A 22,315-nucleotide genomic window follows, 5' to 3' on the forward strand; every position below is an offset into this window, starting at 1 on the left:
CCAACCGTTCTAACGACAAAGATAGGGATAGACACACAAATTAAAATAAAGTATCGCTTCCTTCGTGCCGAAGAATTCGCCCTCTTTCTGGGCATATTCGTAATAGTTAATTTTTATGCACGTGAGGCGCAGAAAATAACAAACCGTGGAAATGGTTATTTTATTTATTATAAAAACCCTATTCTCTTTTAAAATTCCATATCGAGCCTGGACCGTACACGTGTCCGAATAAAAGAATCTTTTCGTACGTCGATCGGGAATCTTAGATGACGTCACGTGCCTGGAATCGGCCCAATAAGAGTTCTACACGTGCGGATGACGCTAAGTCTTGGACGGGACGTATGGGACGGTTGACGACCAGCAAATGACAAAACTGGTGAATTATTGTCTGTCACCTCTCCCTTCCCGTCACACATCCCAGGGTTATGATAAAATATTTCAAAATTTCATCTTTAGTCACAGACTCTCGCATCCCATATTCGATGACGTCACATGCCAAAATCGGCTCAATTAGAGTTTGACACGACAAATCTGGCATCTCACCTGATAGGATTAGTAACATGCAAAACTGTGAATTATTGTTTGTCATGTCTCCCGTCCCGTCACACAACCCTGTGTTTTGATAAAATATTTCAAAATTTCATCTTTAGTCACAGGCTCTTGCATCCCATATTTGATGACGTCACATGCCAGAATAGGCCCAATTAGAGTTCGATAGAATCAGTAACAGACAAAACTGTTAGTTGTTGTTCGTCACGTCTCCCGTCCCATCGCACATCCCTGAATTTTGACAAAATACGTCACACACAACGGGCTCCCAAATCGACCCACATTCATAGCTGACGTTGACGGTGCCGTGATGCCAATGCATTTGTTTAAAACCATCAAAGCAGGGATAGGCACGTCCAGGCGATGAAATCACGACGATGGCATCGACTTCAATAGGCGCAGAAATCACTTGATAACTGAATAATGGGAGATTGATGCAATTAAAAAGATTAGGAATAACTTTAAAAGAACAATGAAATATTTCTTTCTCCAGCATAAGAAGTTGTAAAAAAAGTAGCAAATGGATAGGGTTGGTGGACATTAAGGACAGAGGACATTAGGTCAATGCATTTGAGGGTGGACTGATTGGTTGACATGTTTAGGTCCAAGGGTCAAACCAGACTGGAACCAGAATTAAATAATTAAATATTGATTTAAATCATTAACTATTGATGTTGATGGTGCCGTGACGCCAATGCATTTGATGATGCCAATGCATTTGTTTAAAACCATAAAAGCAGGGATAGTCACGTCCAGGCAATGAAATCACGACGATGGCATCGACATCAATAGGCGCATAAATTACTTGATAATTGAATAATGGCAGACAGATGCAATTAAAAATATTAGGAGTAATTTTAAAAGATCAATAAATTATTTATTTCTCCAGCGCAAGAAGTTAAAAAAAAAAGTAGCTAGTGGATAGGGTTGGACATTTAGGAGCGAGGATCGGTTAGACCAGACCAAACAGAGACCTGAGGTCCTCCATTTGAGGGCGGACTGATTGGTCGGCATGTTTAGGCCCAAGGGTCAAACCGGACCGGAACCAGAAGTAAATAATTAAATATTGATTTAATATTTTTTTGTAAAATTTAGAAGGGAAGGGAGGCGACGAGGAATTCATTACCAGCAGTTCTAAATCTTTATTATGTTGATATAACTTTTCTGCTTTATCTTTGACACTGACTAGTCAATCTGACCAGGCCGAGACTGGACTAGACCGGACCGAGGCCGAACACGAACATACGGGAACTAGACCAAACTTTAGGTCAGGTTTTAGGTACTTGCTAAAAACTCAAACCGAACCGGGACGGTCAAACCCTACTAGTGGAGTCTGGCCAGACTAGATCATAAAACTGCCGCAAAGAAAGTGGCTAGCTCATCATCGGTTGGCATCACACTAACCATTGACCATCGTAGTCATTGTCATCGACATAGTCATAAACAGAAGACGGCAACAAGCAACATTGATGATAATGATGACAACTTCCAAACCCTAATTCCGCAAAAAAACAAAGAATCGACGACATTGACGATGAAGATGACAACTACCGAACCCTATTTCCCCATAGCAACAAGGGATTGACAACATTGACGATGACGACTGCCAAAACCCTAACTCCCCAGAGCAACAAGGGATTGACAATGTTGATGAGGACGATGACGATGACTGCTACAAAAACCCTAATTCCGCAGAGCAACAATGGATTGACAACGCTGACAATGACGGTTGTCAAACCCTAATTCCCCAGAGCAACAAATGGATTGACAATGTTGATGATGATGATGACGATGACCATGACGACTGCCAAAACCCTAAATACCCAGAGTAACAAGGGATTGACAACGTTTATGACAACGATGATGACGACGATGATGACTATCAAAACCCTAATTCCACAGAGCAACAAGGGATTGACAATGTTGACAATGACGGCTGTCAAACCCTAATTCCCCAGAGCAACAAGGGATTGACAACATTAATGATGATGATGACGACTTCTAAACCCTAATTCCACAGAGCAACAAGGGATTGATGACATTGACAATGATGATGACGACTGCCAAAACCCTAATTCCCAAGAGCAACAAAGGATCGATGACGTTGATGATGGCGATGACGACTGCCAAAGCCCTAATTCCCAAGAGCAACAAGGGATCAACGAGGTTGATGATGGCGATGATGACTGCCAAAACCCTAATTTCCCAGAGCAACAAGGGATCGATGACATCGACAATGACAATGACGACTGCCAAAACCCTAATTCCCCAGAGTAACAAGGGATCGACGACATCAACAATGATGATGATGACTACCAAAACCCTAATTCCCCAGAGCAACATGGTATCGATGACATCGACAATGACGATGACGATGTTGGCTGTCAAACCCTAATTCTCCAAAACCGCAATGGATTGACAACGTTGATGATGACGATGACGACTGCCAAAACCCTAATTCCCAAAAGCAACAAGGGATTGACAACATTGACGATGACGACTGTCAAACCCTAATTCCTCAGATCAACAAGGAATCTACGACGTTGATGATGACGACGACGATGATGACGACTGCCAAAACCCTAATTCCCCAGAGCAAGAAGGGACAACGACTGCCAAAACCCTAATTCCCCAGAACAGGAAGGGGTCGATGACGTTGACGAAAACGTTGACGTGGGAAGGGGTGGCGGGAGTTGAAGGGGGGAGGGGCCCAACATATCCAGTTCGTCCTGGCCCCTCCCTTTTTTTTAGGGCTCGAAGTGCGAGCTGAGCAGAGGAGAATCCATGGCCAGCGCCAGCCACTCCATGGCCGCCCCGTGGCGGATCTCGCCGCCGAAATCGCGAGGAGAGGCAGCGGCGGCGCTCGGATCCGCGCGGCGGCAGCCGGCGAGCCAGCGGCGGCGCTTCGCGGCGGCGCCGGTGAGGTGCGGGATCGCGGATTTCGTCGGAGGCGACCTTCTCCGGCCGGATCTCGGGCGATGGCTGGCCGACGTAGAAGAACACAAGGCGCTGGCCTTCTACACCCCGCACGAAGGGGGATACGAAGGGCGGTACTTGACGCGGCTGAGGTACCAGGGATACAGATTGATGGACATCTCCGCGCGCGGCCTCGGCGATCCGGAGGCCACGCTCACCAAGATCCACCCCGTCTGCCCCGTGCGTGCCCTCCGATCGCGATTTTTCTTCGAATTTCGGGGGTTTTTTTGGGGAATCGATGGTGGGAGAAGGATTGAATTTTCGATCTTTGGCAGCCGCATTTGGGGAAACAGCCGATCGCGCGATGGTATTTCCCTCCCGAGGTGGATTACAGGCTCTCCGTGCTGCCGCCCGACGCGAAGGGGCTCGTTCTTTGGGTGATCGAAGCTAAGGTAAGGGTTCTCGTTGTTTCTGGATTTTGGGACGGACGACGAAATCTGCGTCATCACCGTGTAGCAATGGGTTATATCGTCATCGTCATCATGCTACAGATGAATGTGTATGGTGACTTGGTGAGTTTGTGAAGGATGATGAAGAGTAATGACAGGATTAAGTCGTCATCGTCATCCTGATTAGAGCTCTGGCATGGTCATTATAGCTCCGGATCATCCAGGACTTGGACGATGGACGGGACGAAACTCGTTCCGTCTTACGTTCCATTTTAGAGGTTCGTTTAAATTGTACCGTTCCCATTGTTTTCGTCCACGTCACGTCCCGTCCAATTTTTTCACGGGTAATTTGATCGTCATCCGGGCTTATCGTCATCGGTATTGTAACTTAGGGATGGTTGTGCAGAGAATTTTTTAGGACTAGTCACCCACTATAATCATTTGTTTACTTTACAATTTCTTTATAATTAGCCAGTCAAAGCTAATTGTAAATTGCGGAGAATGACAATTATAAAGAAATGATTAGTCCTAAAAAATTGGTCCATGCCTATTATAGTTAAAACTGGGGAGAGCGTCAAGAGGATAATGAGTTTTCTATACCCAATTATCATGTATGAATTATGATGATTATTGTCATTCATCATCATCATCATCATCATGATGGCAAACACTATGCAGAACTTGAGTTCTTCTCTACAGGTGCTGTCCAAGGCGGAATTGCAGTTCTTGGCGCTGCTGCCGACACTGAGGCCCAAGGTCAGAGTCATCGCCGAGTGTGGAACCTGGTAAGATCATTATCCATGAACACCAAAGTATGTATACATATATTTATATAAATTCTTTGATCATTGCTTCTTTAAGAATTCAAGGGGCTTCATAATCAATCTTGCTTGCAGGAGGAAGGTGGAGTGGACGCCACTTCGGGATATCGCCGGGCTTCCTCCGGCGAAACCGTGAGAGATGATGATGAATATCACCTTCTTGGTAAATCTTTATTCTGCCGTATTCCCTATTGATTTCCTATTGTTCATAGATATCATACATGATCAGAGCTGATGATTCCAAGAGAAGGCACATGGAACCTTCTTTTCCTCTCTCATCAAACAAAGTGCACAAGATTAGAGAGAGAGAAACATAGATAGGGAAGAATTACAAGAATTATTTGGAGCTGAGTGTTCACAGATATCATCCATGGTCAAAAATCTGATAATCCAGAGGAATAGCACAACAGACCTTCATTTCCTCTCTCATCAGACAAAGCACATAGTTCTAAGAGAGAGATTGACATAGATAGAGAAGAATTACTTACTTAAACCCGACTGCGGTATCAGGTCATGGCTGATCATAGAGATCATACATGATCAGAGTTGATGATCCTGAGAGATGGAACATGGAACCTTCATTTCCACTCTCATCAGATGAAGTTCATAAGATTATAGGAAAACATATAGAGAGAAGAATGACTTAAGACTTACTGCACTATCTGGAGGAGGCGACTGTCCGCTGAACTGTGGAGACTCCATCGACGAATTTGGTCCGGAACAAGACGTTGGCGTTGTTGAACATCCCCTCTTTCAGAGACACGACGACGAACTGAGCAAAAAAACAAGGCGACGATCACAACCCATGAAAATCACATTTTTAAACTGAGAACTTTGCAGAGATTAGAGAAAACCTGAGAATGGGGGAAGTGGGCTTTGATCATCCTCCCAATGTTCTGAGTGTGACTTAGGTCAAGAGCAGCATCCACCTGATGTCAAGAGAGTTTATCAGATGTCAGTGAACAGCAAAAGAACAAGAGGCAAGCTGACAATTTTTGAATTTGAATTTCACTAAGTTGATGGCTGACACTAGCTAATAGCGTCAGCCGTCTGTAATACTCTGTTAGCTAGGCCAGTTGACGATGACGACAATGTTGACGAATTTCGACTAAGGATTCTACAATCAACAGTCGTCAACGTCATCGTCAATCGCCCGAAAACTGGTCAATGGCGTTGACAATGTCATCGACGCATGCTGAGCCAAAGGCAAGCACCTCGTCGAGGATGTAGAGAGGGGCGGGTTTGAAGAGGAGCAGCGCGAGGATGAGAGAGAGGGCGAGAAGAGATCTCTGCCCGCCGCTGAGCTCCGACAGAGACTGCTTCCAGACGGCGCCGAAGGCGACGCGGACCTCAAGCCCGTCGAGAAAAGTACCGCCCTCGGGGGGCTCGAGCTTCGCCATTGCACCGGGCAGGAGAGTGGAAAATATCGAGCCGAAGTCCCTGCAAGTTGGGAATTTCAAATTATCTTCTGTCATGGGGTTTTTTTCTGCAAAGATGATAAGACTTTTTCTAAGATTTGGAGCACCCACTTGGTTACTTTCACCCAGGTGACCTTCAGTGTCTCCCTCTTCTTCTCGTCAAGCTCCTCAATCACCATCTTGATCTTAGACTTATCGTTCTGAAAAAGGAACGGTGAGGATCAAATCCTGTCACATGAATTGGAGAAAGAAGAGTGCCCGACCTCGATGATGTTCTTCCTGTTTATAAGGTCGTTGTACTCGTCCTCGGCTTTCTCAAACATCGCCATGACCTTCTTGTTGATCCTCTTCTCGAGCCTGTGACCGACAAACATTTTGAGTTTGAAGAATTTTCCTACTCTCGAGAGAGAAAGAGAGAGAGAGAGAGAGAGAGAGAGAGAGAGACTCACCCAGATTGCTGGGTTTGAAGATTTTCAAGCTCCTCTTTTGCTCTGGTAGGATTCCGGGAAGAGAAGTCGTAGTCAGTACACCTACGACCGAAGAGCTGTCTTTCGGAAGCTATCCAGCTGTGCTTCTGGAGTAACTTGTCCACAGTGGAAGCAAGGTCTTTTTCTTCCAACTCCATTCTTTTCACCTAAAACCCACCAGCCTTTTAAAATTACGAACATGGACGTATTCAAATTAATTGAATGTTACCTCGTTCTCCAACTTTTTCTTCTCTAGGTTGCCATCACTGATTTTTTCCTGAAGTCTTTGTTGTTCTTTCACGATTGTGCCGATCTCGGTGTCGCATTTCTTCATCTTTGATCGGACCGACTTCAATTCTGACTCGGCCTGATCGTAATCTTGCTTAATGGAAGCAATCTGGATGGCTCACATAATAGTTTATGAGGATTGATAGGAGAGGGAAAAGAGATGAATATTAGCTGGCCTCTACCTGAGTTTTTTGCTTGTCTACCTCGTCATTGAGGGCACTAACTTGGGCTTGAAGGGAAGCAAGTTGAGTTTCCAAAGAAGAAAGCTCTTTAAGGGAAGCATCTTCCTCCATAACGAGCCGCTGTCTTGCACTTTCATGTTCCTGGTTTTAAAAAAAAGATGCATGCGAGAGAGATGGATAAACCCAAGATAATTTCAGTCTCCAAATCAAGAAACTGGAAAAGAGAAGATATAACTACCTTTAGCAGAGCTGAGGCAGACTGCAGGTCTGATTTCAGTCTCTTAATGGTTGTGTTTAAGTCATTTAATCGGGTCTCGCGGTGGGTCCCGTGATCTTTGATAGAGTTTTCAAGGGTAGATACTGTGGAAACGCAATTCTTGTACACCAGTTGCGTTTTCTTCTCCTCCTGCAGCACCTGTTCTACTTCGTGCTCAAGTTTCTTCACTGCTTCACCAAGCTGAAGTAAATGATTTTAAAAAATTTATAATTTTACGGTTAGCACTTGGAACAGAGCAAATTGGAAAAAAAAAACAGACGGGTTGTCAGCTGGTCATGACGACCTTGCTGTGTTCGTTCTGTTCGGCTCTGCTTTGAAAGAGAGAAAGATCATATGACTTGAGATCGAGCTGAGATTTCAGTTGCATGAACTTTTTGTGCAGAGGGTTCAGTTGGGAAATCTACAAAATAATAGGAAGTGAGTTCATCGCGATATTTAATATGAGAAAGTGCAATTTTTTGAGGAAACCTTTTCTTCGATGTCAGATAATTTCTTCATGTGAAGGTGAAGATTTGATTCTGCCTCAGCGAGAGCGTGAAGCTGCCTCAACAATTCTCCTCCTCCCCTGCGAAAATTAATAGTATAGTTAAGAAAATTTAGGTAAAAAAAAGTTAAAATGAATCCAGTAGACAATTACCCAGTCTTTAACATATTAATTTAACTGTTTATGCATTTATTTACCCACCTCCTGCTTCCACCAGTTAGAAGACCACTCGGCTGAAAAATGTCGCCTTCAAGAGTTACACTGGTAGTAGAGGTCTCTTTGCAGAAAGCAACCTGAAAGACCACATGAAATTAAACCAGATTAAAAAATTGGCCTTAAAAGTAATGGAAGGCATGAAATAGTATAAAAGGGCGTAACACGACAACTGAATAACATTTCTCAGGCCATAAAAAAATTAGAGGCATATATGAAAAAAATGCATCACCTCCTTGGCTGCATCCGTACTTCTGCAAACGAAAGATGAACCAAAAACATATGCCATCGCATTCTGCAACAAATCTTGCAGTTAGGGTTTGCCCAAAAAGTCAGCCAGCAAAAACTGCTCGAAATAAGAACTGAGGAAACTCAGGATATGTAAAAGATTAGTGAAACAAACAGTTCACGTATAACCGGCAAGTTTAAAAATGCATACACTGATTTCTTCTTCATAACCAACCAAAGAAAGTGCCAGCATAGCATTGCCTTCGCCAACCTGCAAAAGAAATTATCGGCAAAAAAAATGAAAAAAGAGAAAATTTAACAGTAGGGGAAACGTAACAGAATTTTATTCACACAGCATCAAAAATCTAATAGATTTTGGAAATATATTAAATACAAAAATATATATATGACTTGAAACTCACCAACTTCACAGCAGCCTGTTGAACCCTTTGCGGAACAGTATGGGACTGAATTTTGTTCAATGGTATTATAGTCACCCGCCTTCTAAGATCTCCGTTTTGGAGAAGTTGTTTCCCAGTATTTTCTGTGTCAACAACGACATTATACAGCTTACCTCCAGCAGCAACCTGCAGGAAACAAAAAAAATTTCTTAAAGGGTTTATAATTATTTTACAATATTTTCTCTCAGAAAAAAATTCTTAAAATAGATAAACAGATTAACCTCGAGTGCAGTCATTGCCGAGCTGTCTTTAACTTTAATGAGCTTTGCAACTACGCCTTTTACCTTAGAACGATCAAAATTCCTTACAGGATCTCTATATGTAAAATCAACGTTGGCCAACTGTCCAGAGAGAATGCGGATTTCATCTTTCAGCTTGTCAACGATTTCTAACTCAGTGGACCTCTCCTGAAAAACCAAGAACAACCATTTTGAATATCCGATTTATATAAGATAAATAAATGCCAACTTGACAATTTTGAACCTTTTGCAATTCGTCCAGCTGCCCATCTTGGTAAGCTAACGACTCCATTGAAGCTTTGACTTGTTCTATTTCTTTTTTACGCTGTTTGAGTTCTTTTTCAACAGCTGAGGCTTCCTCACTTTTTTCCACTAACTGGGCTTTTTTCTCTTTCAGCTCCTTCTCAGAATGCTTGAGTCTTGCCTTCAACTGCTTCAGCTCTGTTTCTGCTGCCCCCACCGCAGCTTTCGCCTCGCGTAATTGATCTTCTAAGCATTTTTCATCGTCCCCGCTGCTCTTGCCCGCAAGCACACCCTGTCCCAAGCGTATGATTATCTTCAAAATTCTTCAACTTAAAATAAAAAAAATGTTTAGCAAAATTTCAAAATTTTAAATATTCACACCTGATACTCTTTTTCGCGTTCGTCCAGGTTCTTAGAAAGGTCTTCCACTTTCTTTTTAATATCAGAAGTTCCATCGACTGCTTTTTGAACGGCAGAATCTTTTTCTTCAATCGACTGTTTAATCTCTTCCATAGTACTAAGCATCTGTCAAGCCATTACCAACCGATTGAAGAAATGAACTAAAGACTGGGAGCTGAAATATGGAAATGATACCTTTTCGACAGCTCTTTTCTCAGTTAGAAGGGATTCCTCCCCGTTGGTCAGAATTGAGGTTTCTTTCACAAGTGCACGGGAAAGGGCATCCACTTTATCTGACATTTTTTTAATCTCACCCCCAATCTTTGCCTCTTTTTCTGCAACTAAAGTCGAAACTTTAGCCTCCATCTCCTCAATCTCAGAACCCATGGCTTTGGTACCAGCATCAAGATCCACTATTCTCTTTGTCATCTCCTCAACCTTGACTGCAACATCTTTTCTTGAATTCTCTGCCTTGACATAATCATGAGCGATGCAAAACCTTTTCAATCGGTCAAGTTCTGCATTTCCATTGGCCCACTGCATGTACTGCATTCTCTCCTTCCTTAGTTTTTCCAGTGCCGGGAGGATTTCCTGGTCCAGCAATTTGTCTATCTCGTCTACTTTGCTCTGCTTTTTTTCCAAAGTTTTTAATGCCGATTCCTTTTTTGTTTCATACATTCTGGTCCCTGCAGCCTCCTCCAGCATGGATAGGATTTCGGGTGGTTTCATGTTCAGGACTTTTGTTATTCGCCCTTGCATAATGAGAAAATGCGGGTTATTGACGTTGAGCTGAACAGAGTGGAAGAGATTTTGAACTCGAGAAGGCTGTGCAAGATGTCCGTTGATTAAGTATTTGTTCCTTCCTCCGACGACGATCTGGAAGATACAATAATTATCATCGTATTTTACGAACAGATTTAGAACAAAAAAAACAATAAAACTAAAAACAGATGTAATAAATTTTGATATGAATCGTGAAAATCGAGACAAGGGTATGATGAAGGGGGTAACAAAGAAAGTAAAGGAAAGATAAAACTCCCAGAAAACTAAGCAAATTAAGAAAAAAATTTGGTATAAATGGGCAAGATAAGAACCTCTTTTGCAGTTTTATGCTTTGCTTTTTCGTCAAACGCTCGTAACACTTAAAGTACTAAAATTCAATCATTCTAGTGAAAATGTAAGTTCAAACAATTTGGCAGTAGTTTCTCGGCCGATAGATATATTCGCACTGTATGTTTATTTCCCAATGCCGTGTTCATCTCTCCTGGAAAGCATTTTTTTAACTTTGAATTTTTCCATAGAAATGACGAGTTGATCCTGAGAAGTCAGCAGTCAGAAAAACCGAGTGAAATTCGCCGATAAAACAATCTTTCTCTCATCGTCGATTTGAAGTAATCCGAACCACTACAGAACGGGGATCGCCCTCTTTGCTGAAGTTTGATCGTTCGGGAAAATAAAAACCGGTTTTTCTGTAATCAAAGAGTCTGAACGGAGAATTTACGTAATGGCATGCAATAATTGTTCTTCGATGATGGAAAAGTTCGGGATTTACCTGGCGAGTCACGGTAATCTCCTGGCAATCTTCGTATCCGAGAGGACTGCGACTTCTATCCGAATTATCAAAGACGATTGAGACAGTCGCCTTGGTAATCCCCGCCTGCCCCTGCTTATAGACGAGTTCCTGGAGGCTAGCGGCCCGAACCTGCTGCAGATTCGTGATGCCAAGCACAAAACAAATAGAATCGAGTATATTGGACTTGCCGGAGCCATTCAACCCAGTAATGGCGTTGAAGAAGGGATCGAATCCGGAAACCACCGTCCTCGTCGCATAGGACTTGAATCCTTCGAGGCAGATTTCCTTTATGTACATCTTTCCAGAGGTGAATCCTCACATGTAATCTTGCCGCGAGGTGGGAAGATTGACGAACCCTAGAAGACGGAGTGGTTGCAGATCGACCAATCTGAACTGGAATCGATAAGTTGATGGCGAGGAGGTTTCCGGAGATCGGAATCCTTGTTTGACAGAGATCAAGGAGATGGCAGGCAGCTTCAGATCTCGAGATCGAGATCGATGTCGAGATCGAGATCGAAATCGAAACTCTCCACGCGATTATCCAAAACTTCGCCAAGGCGGGAAACTTCTTTTTCTTTTTGAGTGTTTTCAAAGAAAGCGAGGGAAATGCAAAATTTCGTTTAAACCCTTCGATGAATGATTTTTTGACGCACAACCCTTGGATTTAGTTCAATTATTTCCGTAGGGGTCGCGGATCGGGTCGGTTCGGATCTCTCTCTCTCTCTCTCTCTCTCTCTCTCTCTCTCTCTCTCTCTCTCCCTCCCTATATCTCTCTGATGTGGGACACGAAAACAGAATTCGAGAAATTGATAAATTAACAGAGAGATAAAATTAATTAAGTATTCCTCGAGGGTGATCCAAATTTGGTTTAATAATATTGAATGGAACTAAATTGATGGAGCAGGGATTTAACGACACTTTGGGAATACTTATGATATTCCTAACTTAATGGAAGTAGGAGATTTGAAATGGTCGATCAAAGTTTAGCACGCAGAATTCTGAGGTAAACAACCAATCAGAGCAAATTAACAATTATCATGAACCAACAATTATCTCAAAATTAAGGTGTCACAAGGTACCTCAGAGACGAGAGCCAATAGCTTGATAGTTATGATGTTGAATGGCATTGATTGATGTTGATCTGCAGCTCCACAAGCAGATGTGAACATGGAGAGGCGTGAGAAGCGGATAAAAGGGAGTGTGAGATTTGATTGGCATGATAAGATATTGATGTGTAATGTGAAAGGGGTGGAGATGAAGTGCGGAAAATGACTTACACGATGGATGGGATAAGCGTGAGAATTGATGAAGTTAAGAATAAAAGAGATAATGAGAACTAGATGGAGATGATGGGGGTGAGATAAAGGGATGTGTTCAATAATGGGGGTAAGATGGAAGGAAAATGGCGGAGATGATAAAGCATGGAGAATGGAAGGAGGAACCCGAGAGGAGGTGACCGGTGTTGAAGACAGAGAAGTCGCCGTAGCTGTTCCGTCGATGTAATCACAGGAGAATCACTATTTTCTCCTCAACAACTTCGTGTTAATTCTCAAGCAAAAGTGTCCATACAAGCGGGTTCGTAGCCCTTTTAATTGAAAAGAAACATGCAGTTACAAAGAAGATAAACCGTCGACAGTTTAAGAGAAAGTGGTAGAGAGATATGCGATTCACGTGGAGACAATTGTGGGGAAAGGAGAGAGGTTATGAGAGAAGTCAGTTCAGAAGTAGACATAGTCGCTTTGTTCTTTTGGTGCGAACTTGTGCGAATTGTTTGTTTTGTTCGGTTTTCCGAACAGAAAAAAAACGAATTCGAACAGAACATCGAACAGACCCGTGTTCTGTTCTTTTCTTCACTTTGTGTGAATTTTAGTCTAATTTTGTGCCAATGTGCGATTTTGTGCGAATTTGCGAATTTTGTTCATTTTTTAAAAATAAAAATAACAGAACAAAGAACAAGGGCTTGTGCGGTTCTTTTGTGCGAATTCTGTGTTCGTTTCAAGTGAACAGAACAGAACGACCATGTCTATTCGGACGTTACGGGGAAGATAAAGAAAAAAAAGTAGAGAAGGAAGAGAACGGTGGAATAGTCAACAATAGTGGGCGGTTAAGAGGACGAGATAGCTAATAGAAAGAAAGAGAATAAGTGAGAAGAAAAGTCAAAGAAAAATGCCGAGTGATGAGATGGAGAAAAATGTGATAGAGAGAGAGGAGAAAAGTCGAAGAAAGGGGCTGAGTGAGAAGAGAGAATGAAAGAACATGAGATATAGAGAGAAAAATAGAAGGGAAAGAATGTGAGAGATATCTTTCTCTCTCTCTATCTCTCACCCTCCCTTTCACTATCTCTATCCCTCTCTCGCTACCTTTCACTATCTATCTCTCTCTATTGTTATCTTTCACTGTCTATCTCTTTCTCTCTCTCTCTCTCTCGTTATCTTTCCCTATCTATCTCTCTCGCTATTTTTCACTCTATCTTTCGCTATCTCTCTCTCTCGTTCACTATCTCTCACTCTCTCTCGCTACTTATCTCTCTTTCTTGCTATCTCACTGTATCTCTCTTTCTCGTTATCTCTCTCTATCTATCACTCTCACTCTATCTCTATCTCTCGGACACTCTCACTCTCGCACTCTCTCTAACTCTCTCTAACTCTCTCTAACTCTCTCACTCTCTCACTCTCTCTGTCATTGTCTCTCTCTCACCTTTCTCATCGTCTCTCTCTATCTCTCGGTCTCTCTCATTGTCTCTCTCTCGCTATCTCTCTGTATCTCTCGCTCTCTCTCACTCGCTATCTCTTGCTCTTCCTCGCTCACAATCTCTCTTTATATCTCGCTCTCTTTTTCATTGTCCATGTCTCTCACTATTCCCACTCTCTGTCTCTCTCTCTCATTATTTATCTCACTATCTCTCACTCTTCCTCACCACTATCTCTCTCTGTCTCTCTCACGCTCTCTGACCCTCTCTCTCTCATTCTCTATATCACTATCTCTCTCACTCTCTCTCTCTCCCATCACTCTTCCTCTCACTAACTCTCTCTCTCCTTCACTCTCCCTCTCGCTAACTCTCTCGCTGTCTCTTTCTATCGTGTTATCTGTCTCTTAATATCTCTCTTTATTTCTCTCTCACCCTCCTCTATATCTCTCTCGAAACATAAAACTTTATGCATCTGAAAGTAGACAATGGGACATCTTATAGTGTAAATATTCTTCACATTGGACATTCACGTCATAACTTACTATGGTTGACTACATTACATCCGTGACAATTATCCGTGACAATTTTTAGTATAATGTTGAATCTTAATTTCATTTATTGATTTTGACTATGACTCATAATCTCAAACCAACGTCCACGATACTTACTAGAATATCGATGCTCTTGAAATATGATTAGATAACTACTGTGGCTTGCTGCATCGTAGAACATGATATTAATATTAGATCGACCAAATCAAATATCTATTCCCTACTCTCAATTATTGAAAATATATTTCTCAATACCAAGTAACTGTAGACCATGTGTATTTCAAATGGATTGTATTCTGTCCACTCGGGCTCAAAATATGTTATTGAGTGGGATCTTCCAGTTTAGTTTTGTCATGTCGGACTGATCAGAGACCGTAGGTCCACCATTTTTTAGCAGACTGGATGACTGGTTCGGCTTCAGTCCAAGGGTCGAACCAGGTCGAGGATTGGTTATATTTAATCAAATATATACTATAATCTACAAGTAAATTGGATTGGTCCCTACTCCAGCTTCTGCTCCCCCTTCCCCGCTCCGAGCTCCCAGACTCCCCCACACTCTCCCGTTCTACACTCCTCAGCCATCACTCTTCCCTCCTCGTTCCCAACTCTCGAGCAATGTCGTATTGGATGTGGTGCTTATGCAATATAGAAAGCAGGATTTAGCTCATGCTACGTGCATTATAACTCTTTTATAATGGGAACTTTTTTTGTTTTCTAAGATGCACTTACATATTGTTGTGTTATATCATTCTTTGTATGGAAGTTTGTGCCATTTTTTTGTGTCTAGTTCTCTATTTTGACTTTGACTTTGACTATTTTGAATCGTGGACTCAATCTTATAAATCCCATGTTCAATAAGATCACACATTCAACTGATCAAATCTGAATCTCTGTCAATGGGGCCAAAAAACTAATCCTGACTCGATCTAAACCATTGGGTCAAATTGCATTAGACGATCCGCCTTAATGTTTCGAGGGGAAAACCACTGGAGACGGTATAGGCATCCCGCTGCGTTCGTTCCTTCCCGCGTGATGGGGCTGGGATTGGACAAGAACAGACTAGACCGAGACCGGACCAAACTTTAGGTAAGGGTTAGGTCTAGGGAACAGTATGTCCGAGACGTGACGAGACGGATGACAAAAAGCGACAGACAGGGATGTGACGAGTATTTCATCACCTCCGCGTCCAGTCACACGTCCTAGGTTTTTGAAAAAATCCGTCACATTCACATCACGCGTAACCGCACGCGTCGTCCCATCACCGTCCCGTCACTGGACGGCGTCGCAGTCACAGGTGATGAAAATTCAACGCTCAGTTCTATCTCTCTCTCTCTCTTAAGGAGATAATTTTTTAAGGTTTTTTTGCCCCTCTTTAAATGTTTTTACAAATCAATCACTTTCCAGGTTTTTTGACGTCATCCGGGACATCCGTCACACTCACGTCACCACGGATATTTCGTCATCAGTCACGTCATCCGTCGTGCCGTCAAACCTTGTTCTTGAGGTAGGGTTTTTCGCCTTGGAAAAACCACCAGAGACAGTATAGATATCTCGCCGCGTTCCTTCAACCAAGGAGATTCAGATGGCCATGGCTGCCACCGCCAGATCGGTCCTCCGCGGGGCTAGTCTTCGGAATGGCGCCGAGAGGATTGCCGCCATGGGCGGAAGAACGGCAGCCGCTGCATCCGCTCGAATCCGGCCCTCTCGTAATGCCGCACGGATTTTTATCAGGTAAAATCGGAATTTTTTGAATCTGGTTTCGTTTTCTAGCATTTTTGAATGTTGGTGTTCCTGGGTTTATACTGTTTTTCTCCAGATCGCCGGCCGAGATGAGTAGTTTTTGCTTGGAATCCATGATGCCGATGCACAGCGTGACTGCATCCGCTCTTATGACTTCGATGTTAGCTGTCTCCCGCCGTGGCTATGGTTGGCTTTTGGAAGGTACTTAAAATAACTCGCTGATTAATGGATGGCCTCTGCTTCTTGAATTTCTGTGATTGGTTCCCGGGTGATCGTATACCCCTTGAATTTTTCTCCTGTTTGTTGTTTTAGTTTGAGTTTCCATCGTTGAAAATGTGGTGGAACAAGCCAAGAATCTCATTTTTACTTGCGGCATTGTTTGGAAAATACGACAAATATATCCAAACTTACTACTCGGAAATCAAAAACTCACTGATTAGAAATTTTCTCCCTGATCAGAGCCCCTGCCGGACTCAGGATTTACTGTTTTTCGGCCTTAGAATCCTTCATCCAACAGAAGATAAACCCCAGGATTTACTGCCGGATTCAGAGATCTCGCACTGCATTCAGCTTTTCTACTCAGACAGGTCCTGTCTCCCGGAAATAACCATCTGCCGGATCGCAGATTATATATCATTCTTTTCAAGAACTTCTCTTACTGGTCATCGATGAGCTGTTAGACCACTGTTTTATTAAGTCTGACGAAAATTGTCATCATCATCCCAGCCCCTTACCGCAGGGTATCACCTTCATCATTATTCTGTTGATTTCTTAAGAAAAACATTATTCTGTTGACAATGATTGTTGGGAACAATGATGATCCATCATCTTCCTCTCATATCTTCAATGGTCAAGATGGACCATAATATTAGACACATAACTCATAAATTCAGTGATGAACAGACTCCTCCAGTACCGCCAAACCCCTTAGATCGAATTAGGCTTTAGACAAGAACATCCTGATAGTTCATTTTGGTTGACCAGTTAGAACACTGACTCTTTACATGTTGGCGGGGCAGAGCCTAATATACCTAAGTCACTTATTCTTCACGCGAGCAAATAAGTGACTGGGCGCATGAGCAACTTATATATGTAGCCCACAGAAGTCATTTATGTTCATGTGTGATGAAACAAGGACTCAATGGATAACAGAAAGGAAGAAGTGAACAACTTATATAACATGGTTGATACATGCCTTCCCTGGAATTACTTAGAAAACTTCAGGAAGAAAGCTTGTGTTACACACGTTCTACTTCAAGAGCTACGTGTGGAGCTGGCATGGGGGGGAATATCCACAACCCACAAATACTGGTCAGATGGGGTGAGCCAGAAGGAACATCCAATTTCATGAATCGTTGCCGAGGAGGCTGCGACTAGGCGTAAAGATCCGCCTGTCCAGAGGAAGGCGAGGTTGACCCAGCGCACCTCTGCACCACCTCTCCTCATGTCTCTACCTATTCTATGATATATCTCCAGCACTGTCCTCTTCGTTGTGAAGTCAGCAACTCGTGATTACTGTTTCTGGAAATTCTTTGCTTAAGCGATTGAGATCCATGGAACTGAACTAGATCTACTGAGGAGCATATCGTATCGAGCTAGATATACCGAGGAGTATATCATTGTTTCATGTACAATTAACTGAAAGTGTATCGATCTTGTCAATTGTAACCTGGTCTCTTGTAGCAGAAGGCGAGAAGAACAGAGTGTAGAAGAGAAGGAAAAGAGGAAACGATTAGAGAAAAGAAGCATACATTTTCATTAACATAATAGGGTATTTATACAAGCCGTCTATAGCGGCTAGTTTGACTAGCTCCAACGGCTAGTTTGACTAGCCGTTATAACTCCGATTTAATAAAATTGGAAGATGGGCCCATAAGTGTTGTGCCATTAATAATAGTCTAATTGTATAATTTCTGTAATTAGCTTATACATCCAACAGATCTTGATGAAGATCCAACATCGAGAAGTAATATTCTGATCCAAATAACCCAAGAAACTAGCAAATGTGGTAAAGTTACTCGAGTAGAAGAAATCCATGAAAAGTGCGGAAGATAGAAAAGTAGGAAGAATGAACGAGATCTGAGAGTAGGTAAGCTTTGGGGTGAGGTCGCATTGACTTCCCTCTGGTAGCGCAAGGGCGGGAGGGTCTCCCTGTTCTCCTCCTGTCGCAGATATGATTTTGAAATCAAGAAACACCTCCTGTCCGGTGCCCGCCTGTCTTATTTATACGTTGGCCTTCCAGCCTGGCTTCTTATTCAAATTGTCAAGTGTCCATCTTCCTTTAATGATACGTTGGGTGCAGAACCGTATCAGAAATACAGAAGGAGATTAAGGGTGAAAGGGACTATCTTACACTCACACGACAACAAGTCTTTCATATTCTCATTTGCCAGGCTTAACTCTTGATGACCATAATCTTTCTCTCATTGGCCCTTATTGGAATTATCATTTCCCCTCATCAACTACCACCTTGACGCGGGGAATCTTCGTTGGGCAATCCTTTGCATTTGATCTCAGTTGGCGAAATTATTTGAACTTCATCAGCTTTTAAGAAGACCGGACTCACAAGCTAATGATTCAAGTTTTTGTGATATAGAGTAGGGCCCAAACAATATAGTGGAGAGTTTCTCATTGATCCTCTTTGCATACAACTTCATTTGTTATGGTCTCGATCTCAGATAAACTTTATCGCCCACTTGACATTTAATTTCTCTCCTGTGTTGATCTGCCTTTTCTTCATCCTTGCTTGGGTCCCATGCAAATTATGTTTGATTGCTCTTAAAACTTGAATACAATACTGCACCAACACATCCACTGATGCAATGGTTGACGGTGGATATCCGTAGCGTATCAATCTGCCATACATTGCACTAAAGGGAGTCATCTTTATATAGTGAAGTGCATTTTATATGAGAACTCTGCCAAGTTTAAGCAATTAGATCAGGTCTTAGGTGTTTCTGAATTAAACCACCTTAGATAAGTTTCTAGTTATCTGCTTATTTGGTTGTTCAGTTTCATGCTAAGCGTTACTCTGATATCTTCAGTTCTTTGGACTTTTGTTGATTGAAATAGTCTGAATTTGTTTTGCTACTCTACTTCGAGGGAGATAAATAGAACGTAGCTTTCTGCGTGATGTTTTCCTCTCTTCCCCTACACCTTCGTTCAATAAGTAGTAAAAGCACGTTTGAGTCCTGTAAGCGGATTGTGTATCCGAGTTTCAATGTCCTTCGTGAAACAAATCTGCACGTTAATCGTTAGTTTCGTCCAAATTATCATATGAACTTCGGGGAAAGAGTCTCTTCTGTGTGATTTTCATCGGTCTTACCTCTAGCTCCAAAATGTTGGCCATCTTTTTATAATGTCTTATCGCAATCTCTCTCGTTTTTCACCGAGTTTTCTCCATTTTCTTGTTCTCAAAACAATGTTAAGAATTCAAACTTTCTTTTACTCTTGTAGGGCAAGATGAAACTAGATGATGATCACGCAAGAAAAGGTGATTTTTTTGCTTCGGTATCATTACTAATATCACCGGAATACTTCAAGTATCACTCTAGATATCACCATTTGTCTATCGTCTGTCTAAAGATTTTGAGAGACAGTATTCACTTTTATCAATATTTTTGGATTCAGTACTCTATATTCTATTGTATTGGGTATCATTACTAGTAGTGCCATAGAATCTCTCTAATTATCACCAATCGGGTATCGTCTGTCTGAAGATTTTGAGAGATAGTATTCTCTTTTATCTATATTTTTGGATTCTGTATTTTATATTCTAGTGTCTGGGGTTTTAGTAGCTTTTATCCTTTAGTCATCCGCGTTTTTTTTTGGTTTTCTTATTGTTGCCTTCTTATCGGCCGCAAAATCTGTTCATCCGTCATGTTATAGTATGTTTGGTTATAAAGGTTTTTGAGGTTGTGTTTCTTTACATGTCATTTTTAACGCAAAACTCCTCTAATTTTTCTTATTTTAAAAACTCATCATAATATCTTCGTGTATTAATTTTCATTGACGAGATAAGGCAAACATTTTTTTCTTTTGAAGCAAACTTTAGCAATTTAGTTTCCAGTAGAAATTGAGGGATTTCAATATTTGCATTCGAGCAGCTGGCAATGACGATGCATGACGGATTTCCTTCCTGGGCCTGTGAGATTCGCTCGACCCGACTTGTCAACAACTTCTCCAAGAGATAATCGATCTACAATTTCCATTCCTGGAAACAGTTATTACTTTTCTTCTCCCATTTGATGAACTATTATCCTAATCCATATTTTGATTTTCAGTGATGACTTAATTATTATTTTATGGCTAAAAAGAGAAGGAAATTGGCCCATGATTCTGATTTTTAAAATTTGTCTTTTTCCAAATCAAGAAATTCTTTCTCTACAAAAATTTCATTCTTGTGTTGTAGATGGATGATATGTTTTACGAGACCAACTCCTGGCACGTAGAGCTTGATCTGGAGATCCTCCCTTCCCGAGAATGAGAAAAACTTGGAACTTGTTGATGCTCAGCATTAAGCAAAAATAAAAAAAAAACTTTCTTTGTTGAATGATCTTGGCGTCATTTGTATAATGTTTTTGACAATGTCTTTTTCATTTCTAAACCTCGATTTCTTTCTCTATCCTAATTATCCATTTTTGTGTCGTTTGATTTTGACCAGGAGTGAACAGCAGCTGACTGAAAATTTGGGTTCAAGTCATAAAGAAATTCAATTCGATAGAAGTTTGAAGAACTTAAAAAAAGTTCTTCAACCCTTGCGTTTTTTTCCACTGAGCTGAGGAGCTTAGTGAAAAATAATGTTAAATTCGAAAAGTTCAAGATATTTAAATCACTGATCAGATGAACTGAGCCAAATTGATCTGTCAACTAAGGTTGATCTGTTTTGTGATTGGAATTGACCAGCTCGTTTCATATTTGAGCAAGCTCTTTGGCTGGTCTTTTAAGGGAAACCAGCCAAATTTAAAATTCCAATCTATTTAGCTACCTGTCTATCTATTTACCCAAGAATCAGTTTGCATATACTTTCCCATCCCATCCTGTCTTTCACCATGGACCTTGCGTTTGCCACCTCCCATAATTGGGATCTTTTAACGATTAATTGTTTGATCATATGTCACTCTACTTTGAAAGATCATGATCGCTAATGATGGATAGAATAGAAAATAAAGAAAGATGCGCACTCTTGTGATGATAAAATGCAAGGCATTCCTCAGTCTCACAGTATAAGATTTTGTGATAACGTCCAGTCTCATCCTTACTTTCTTACGGAGGACTAGATCAGGAAAAGTTGTGTTCTGCTCCATAAAAGCTAAAAAACGAAAAATATATTTGTCCATCAATTTTGTCCATGAACCTATCTCCCTACATATTTGTCTGTTAATCTATCTAGGAATATATCCATCCATCAATCTGTTTGTCTCAGGCTTTGGCTCATCCTGACGATTGATTGACAATCATGGCCTACTGTTAATAGTCATTATCGATATCCATTATCATCATCTGCATTATCCGATGATCATAACGAATTGAAACGCTATCTACAACAATAATGACAATGGATCTTGCCATTATCTGATATCAGATGATACTAATTATGATTATTCGTTAGTGTAATTTGTGAATGTTTCAGATTTTGGATGATTTTCAGGTTTTAATACCATATAACGAATGTCTAAACCTCAAACAGAAGTAACATATATACCTACATTCACATGTCGATATCATTATCGTAATCGGCTTAACACAGGCATCACAGGGTTCTCGATATCCGTTATCGTTATCCGGTATCCAGTGTCAATGTCTATATCAGTACCATACTGTTGTTCTAGGATGATGGATATTGTTGTATCCAATAACAGATACCAGACACAGATACCATTTGTCCACCCTAATGGTGTCGAGTACTTATTCCAGATATTGGACACTGCAGCCCATTATCTTTATCCACAAGCAAAAAAGTACTGGATAACAGTTAAGTGATACAGTACCTGTGTCCACATTTATTACTGATTACCAAGCAGCCAAGGGTGAGACTGATGCATTATCTATTATTATCAATCACTTGAAACAAAAGTTCAACCTTATCATAAACATGAGAAGCTGTTTGACACATACCTCAGCCTGAT

General features: G+C 41.5%; 3 protein-coding genes across 11 annotated transcripts; 2 read left to right on the top strand and 1 right to left on the bottom strand.

Moving 5' to 3' along the window:
• The first annotated feature begins 3,299 nt into the window (after positions 1-3,299).
• On the top strand, positions 3,300-9,636 carry NDHN (NADH dehydrogenase-like complex N). 2 transcript variants are annotated; one of them, XM_078590405.1, is made up of 5 exons: positions 3,300-3,705; positions 3,801-3,917; positions 4,614-4,699; positions 4,811-4,898; positions 9,390-9,636. In XM_078590405.1, the coding sequence occupies exons 1-4, from the start codon at positions 3,334-3,336 to the stop codon at positions 4,869-4,871; spliced, it is 636 nt and encodes a 211-aa protein (XP_078446531.1). In that variant the 5' UTR covers positions 3,300-3,333; the 3' UTR covers positions 4,872-4,898; positions 9,390-9,636. The 2 variants fall into 2 exon arrangements, with proteins under 2 accessions (XP_078446531.1, XP_078446530.1); XM_078590404.1 differs by lacking the exon at positions 9,390-9,636 and having other exon boundaries at positions 3,301-3,705; positions 4,811-5,022.
• On the bottom strand, positions 5,033-11,769 carry LOC144715476 (structural maintenance of chromosomes protein 2-2-like). Of its 3 annotated transcripts, none has more exons than XM_078590402.1 (21): positions 11,187-11,769; positions 9,830-10,510; positions 9,617-9,760; positions 9,237-9,527; positions 8,975-9,160; positions 8,715-8,879; positions 8,504-8,563; positions 8,297-8,359; positions 8,053-8,144; positions 7,836-7,932; positions 7,651-7,767; positions 7,329-7,547; positions 7,091-7,231; positions 6,850-7,017; positions 6,603-6,787; positions 6,417-6,510; positions 6,265-6,353; positions 5,950-6,175; positions 5,590-5,664; positions 5,390-5,507; positions 5,033-5,290 (listed from the first exon to the last, which is right to left on the bottom strand). In XM_078590402.1, the coding sequence occupies exons 1-20, from the start codon at positions 11,502-11,504 to the stop codon at positions 5,394-5,396; spliced, it is 3,525 nt and encodes a 1,174-aa protein (XP_078446528.1). In that variant the 5' UTR covers positions 11,505-11,769; the 3' UTR covers positions 5,033-5,290; positions 5,390-5,393. The 3 variants fall into 3 exon arrangements, with proteins under 3 accessions (XP_078446528.1, XP_078446529.1, XP_078446527.1); XM_078590403.1 differs by having other exon boundaries at positions 5,033-5,311; XM_078590401.1 differs by having other exon boundaries at positions 5,033-5,507.
• Positions 11,770-15,957: 4,188 nt separating this feature from the next.
• On the top strand, positions 15,958-20,817 carry LOC144715784 (protein NUCLEAR FUSION DEFECTIVE 6, mitochondrial-like). Of its 6 annotated transcripts, XR_013584737.1 has the most exons (5): positions 15,959-16,178; positions 16,264-16,388; positions 19,644-19,680; positions 20,294-20,409; positions 20,599-20,817. XR_013584737.1 is itself a non-coding variant. In XM_078590783.1 (4 exons), exons 1-3 carry the CDS (start codon positions 16,030-16,032, stop codon positions 19,661-19,663), a joined length of 294 nt encoding a protein of 97 aa, XP_078446909.1. In that variant the 5' UTR covers positions 15,959-16,029; the 3' UTR covers positions 19,664-19,680; positions 20,599-20,817. The 6 variants fall into 6 exon arrangements, 4 of the variants coding, with proteins under 4 accessions (XP_078446911.1, XP_078446910.1, XP_078446909.1 ...); XR_013584738.1 differs by lacking the exon at positions 19,644-19,680 and having other exon boundaries at positions 15,958-16,178; XM_078590783.1 differs by lacking the exon at positions 20,294-20,409.
• The last annotated feature ends 1,498 nt before the right edge of the window (positions 20,818-22,315 follow it).

The sequence above is a fragment of the Wolffia australiana genome, chromosome 19 (assembly GCF_029677425.1).
Source record: "Wolffia australiana isolate 7733 chromosome 19, ASM2967742v1".
Lineage (NCBI taxonomy): Eukaryota > Viridiplantae > Streptophyta > Magnoliopsida > Alismatales > Araceae > Wolffia > Wolffia australiana.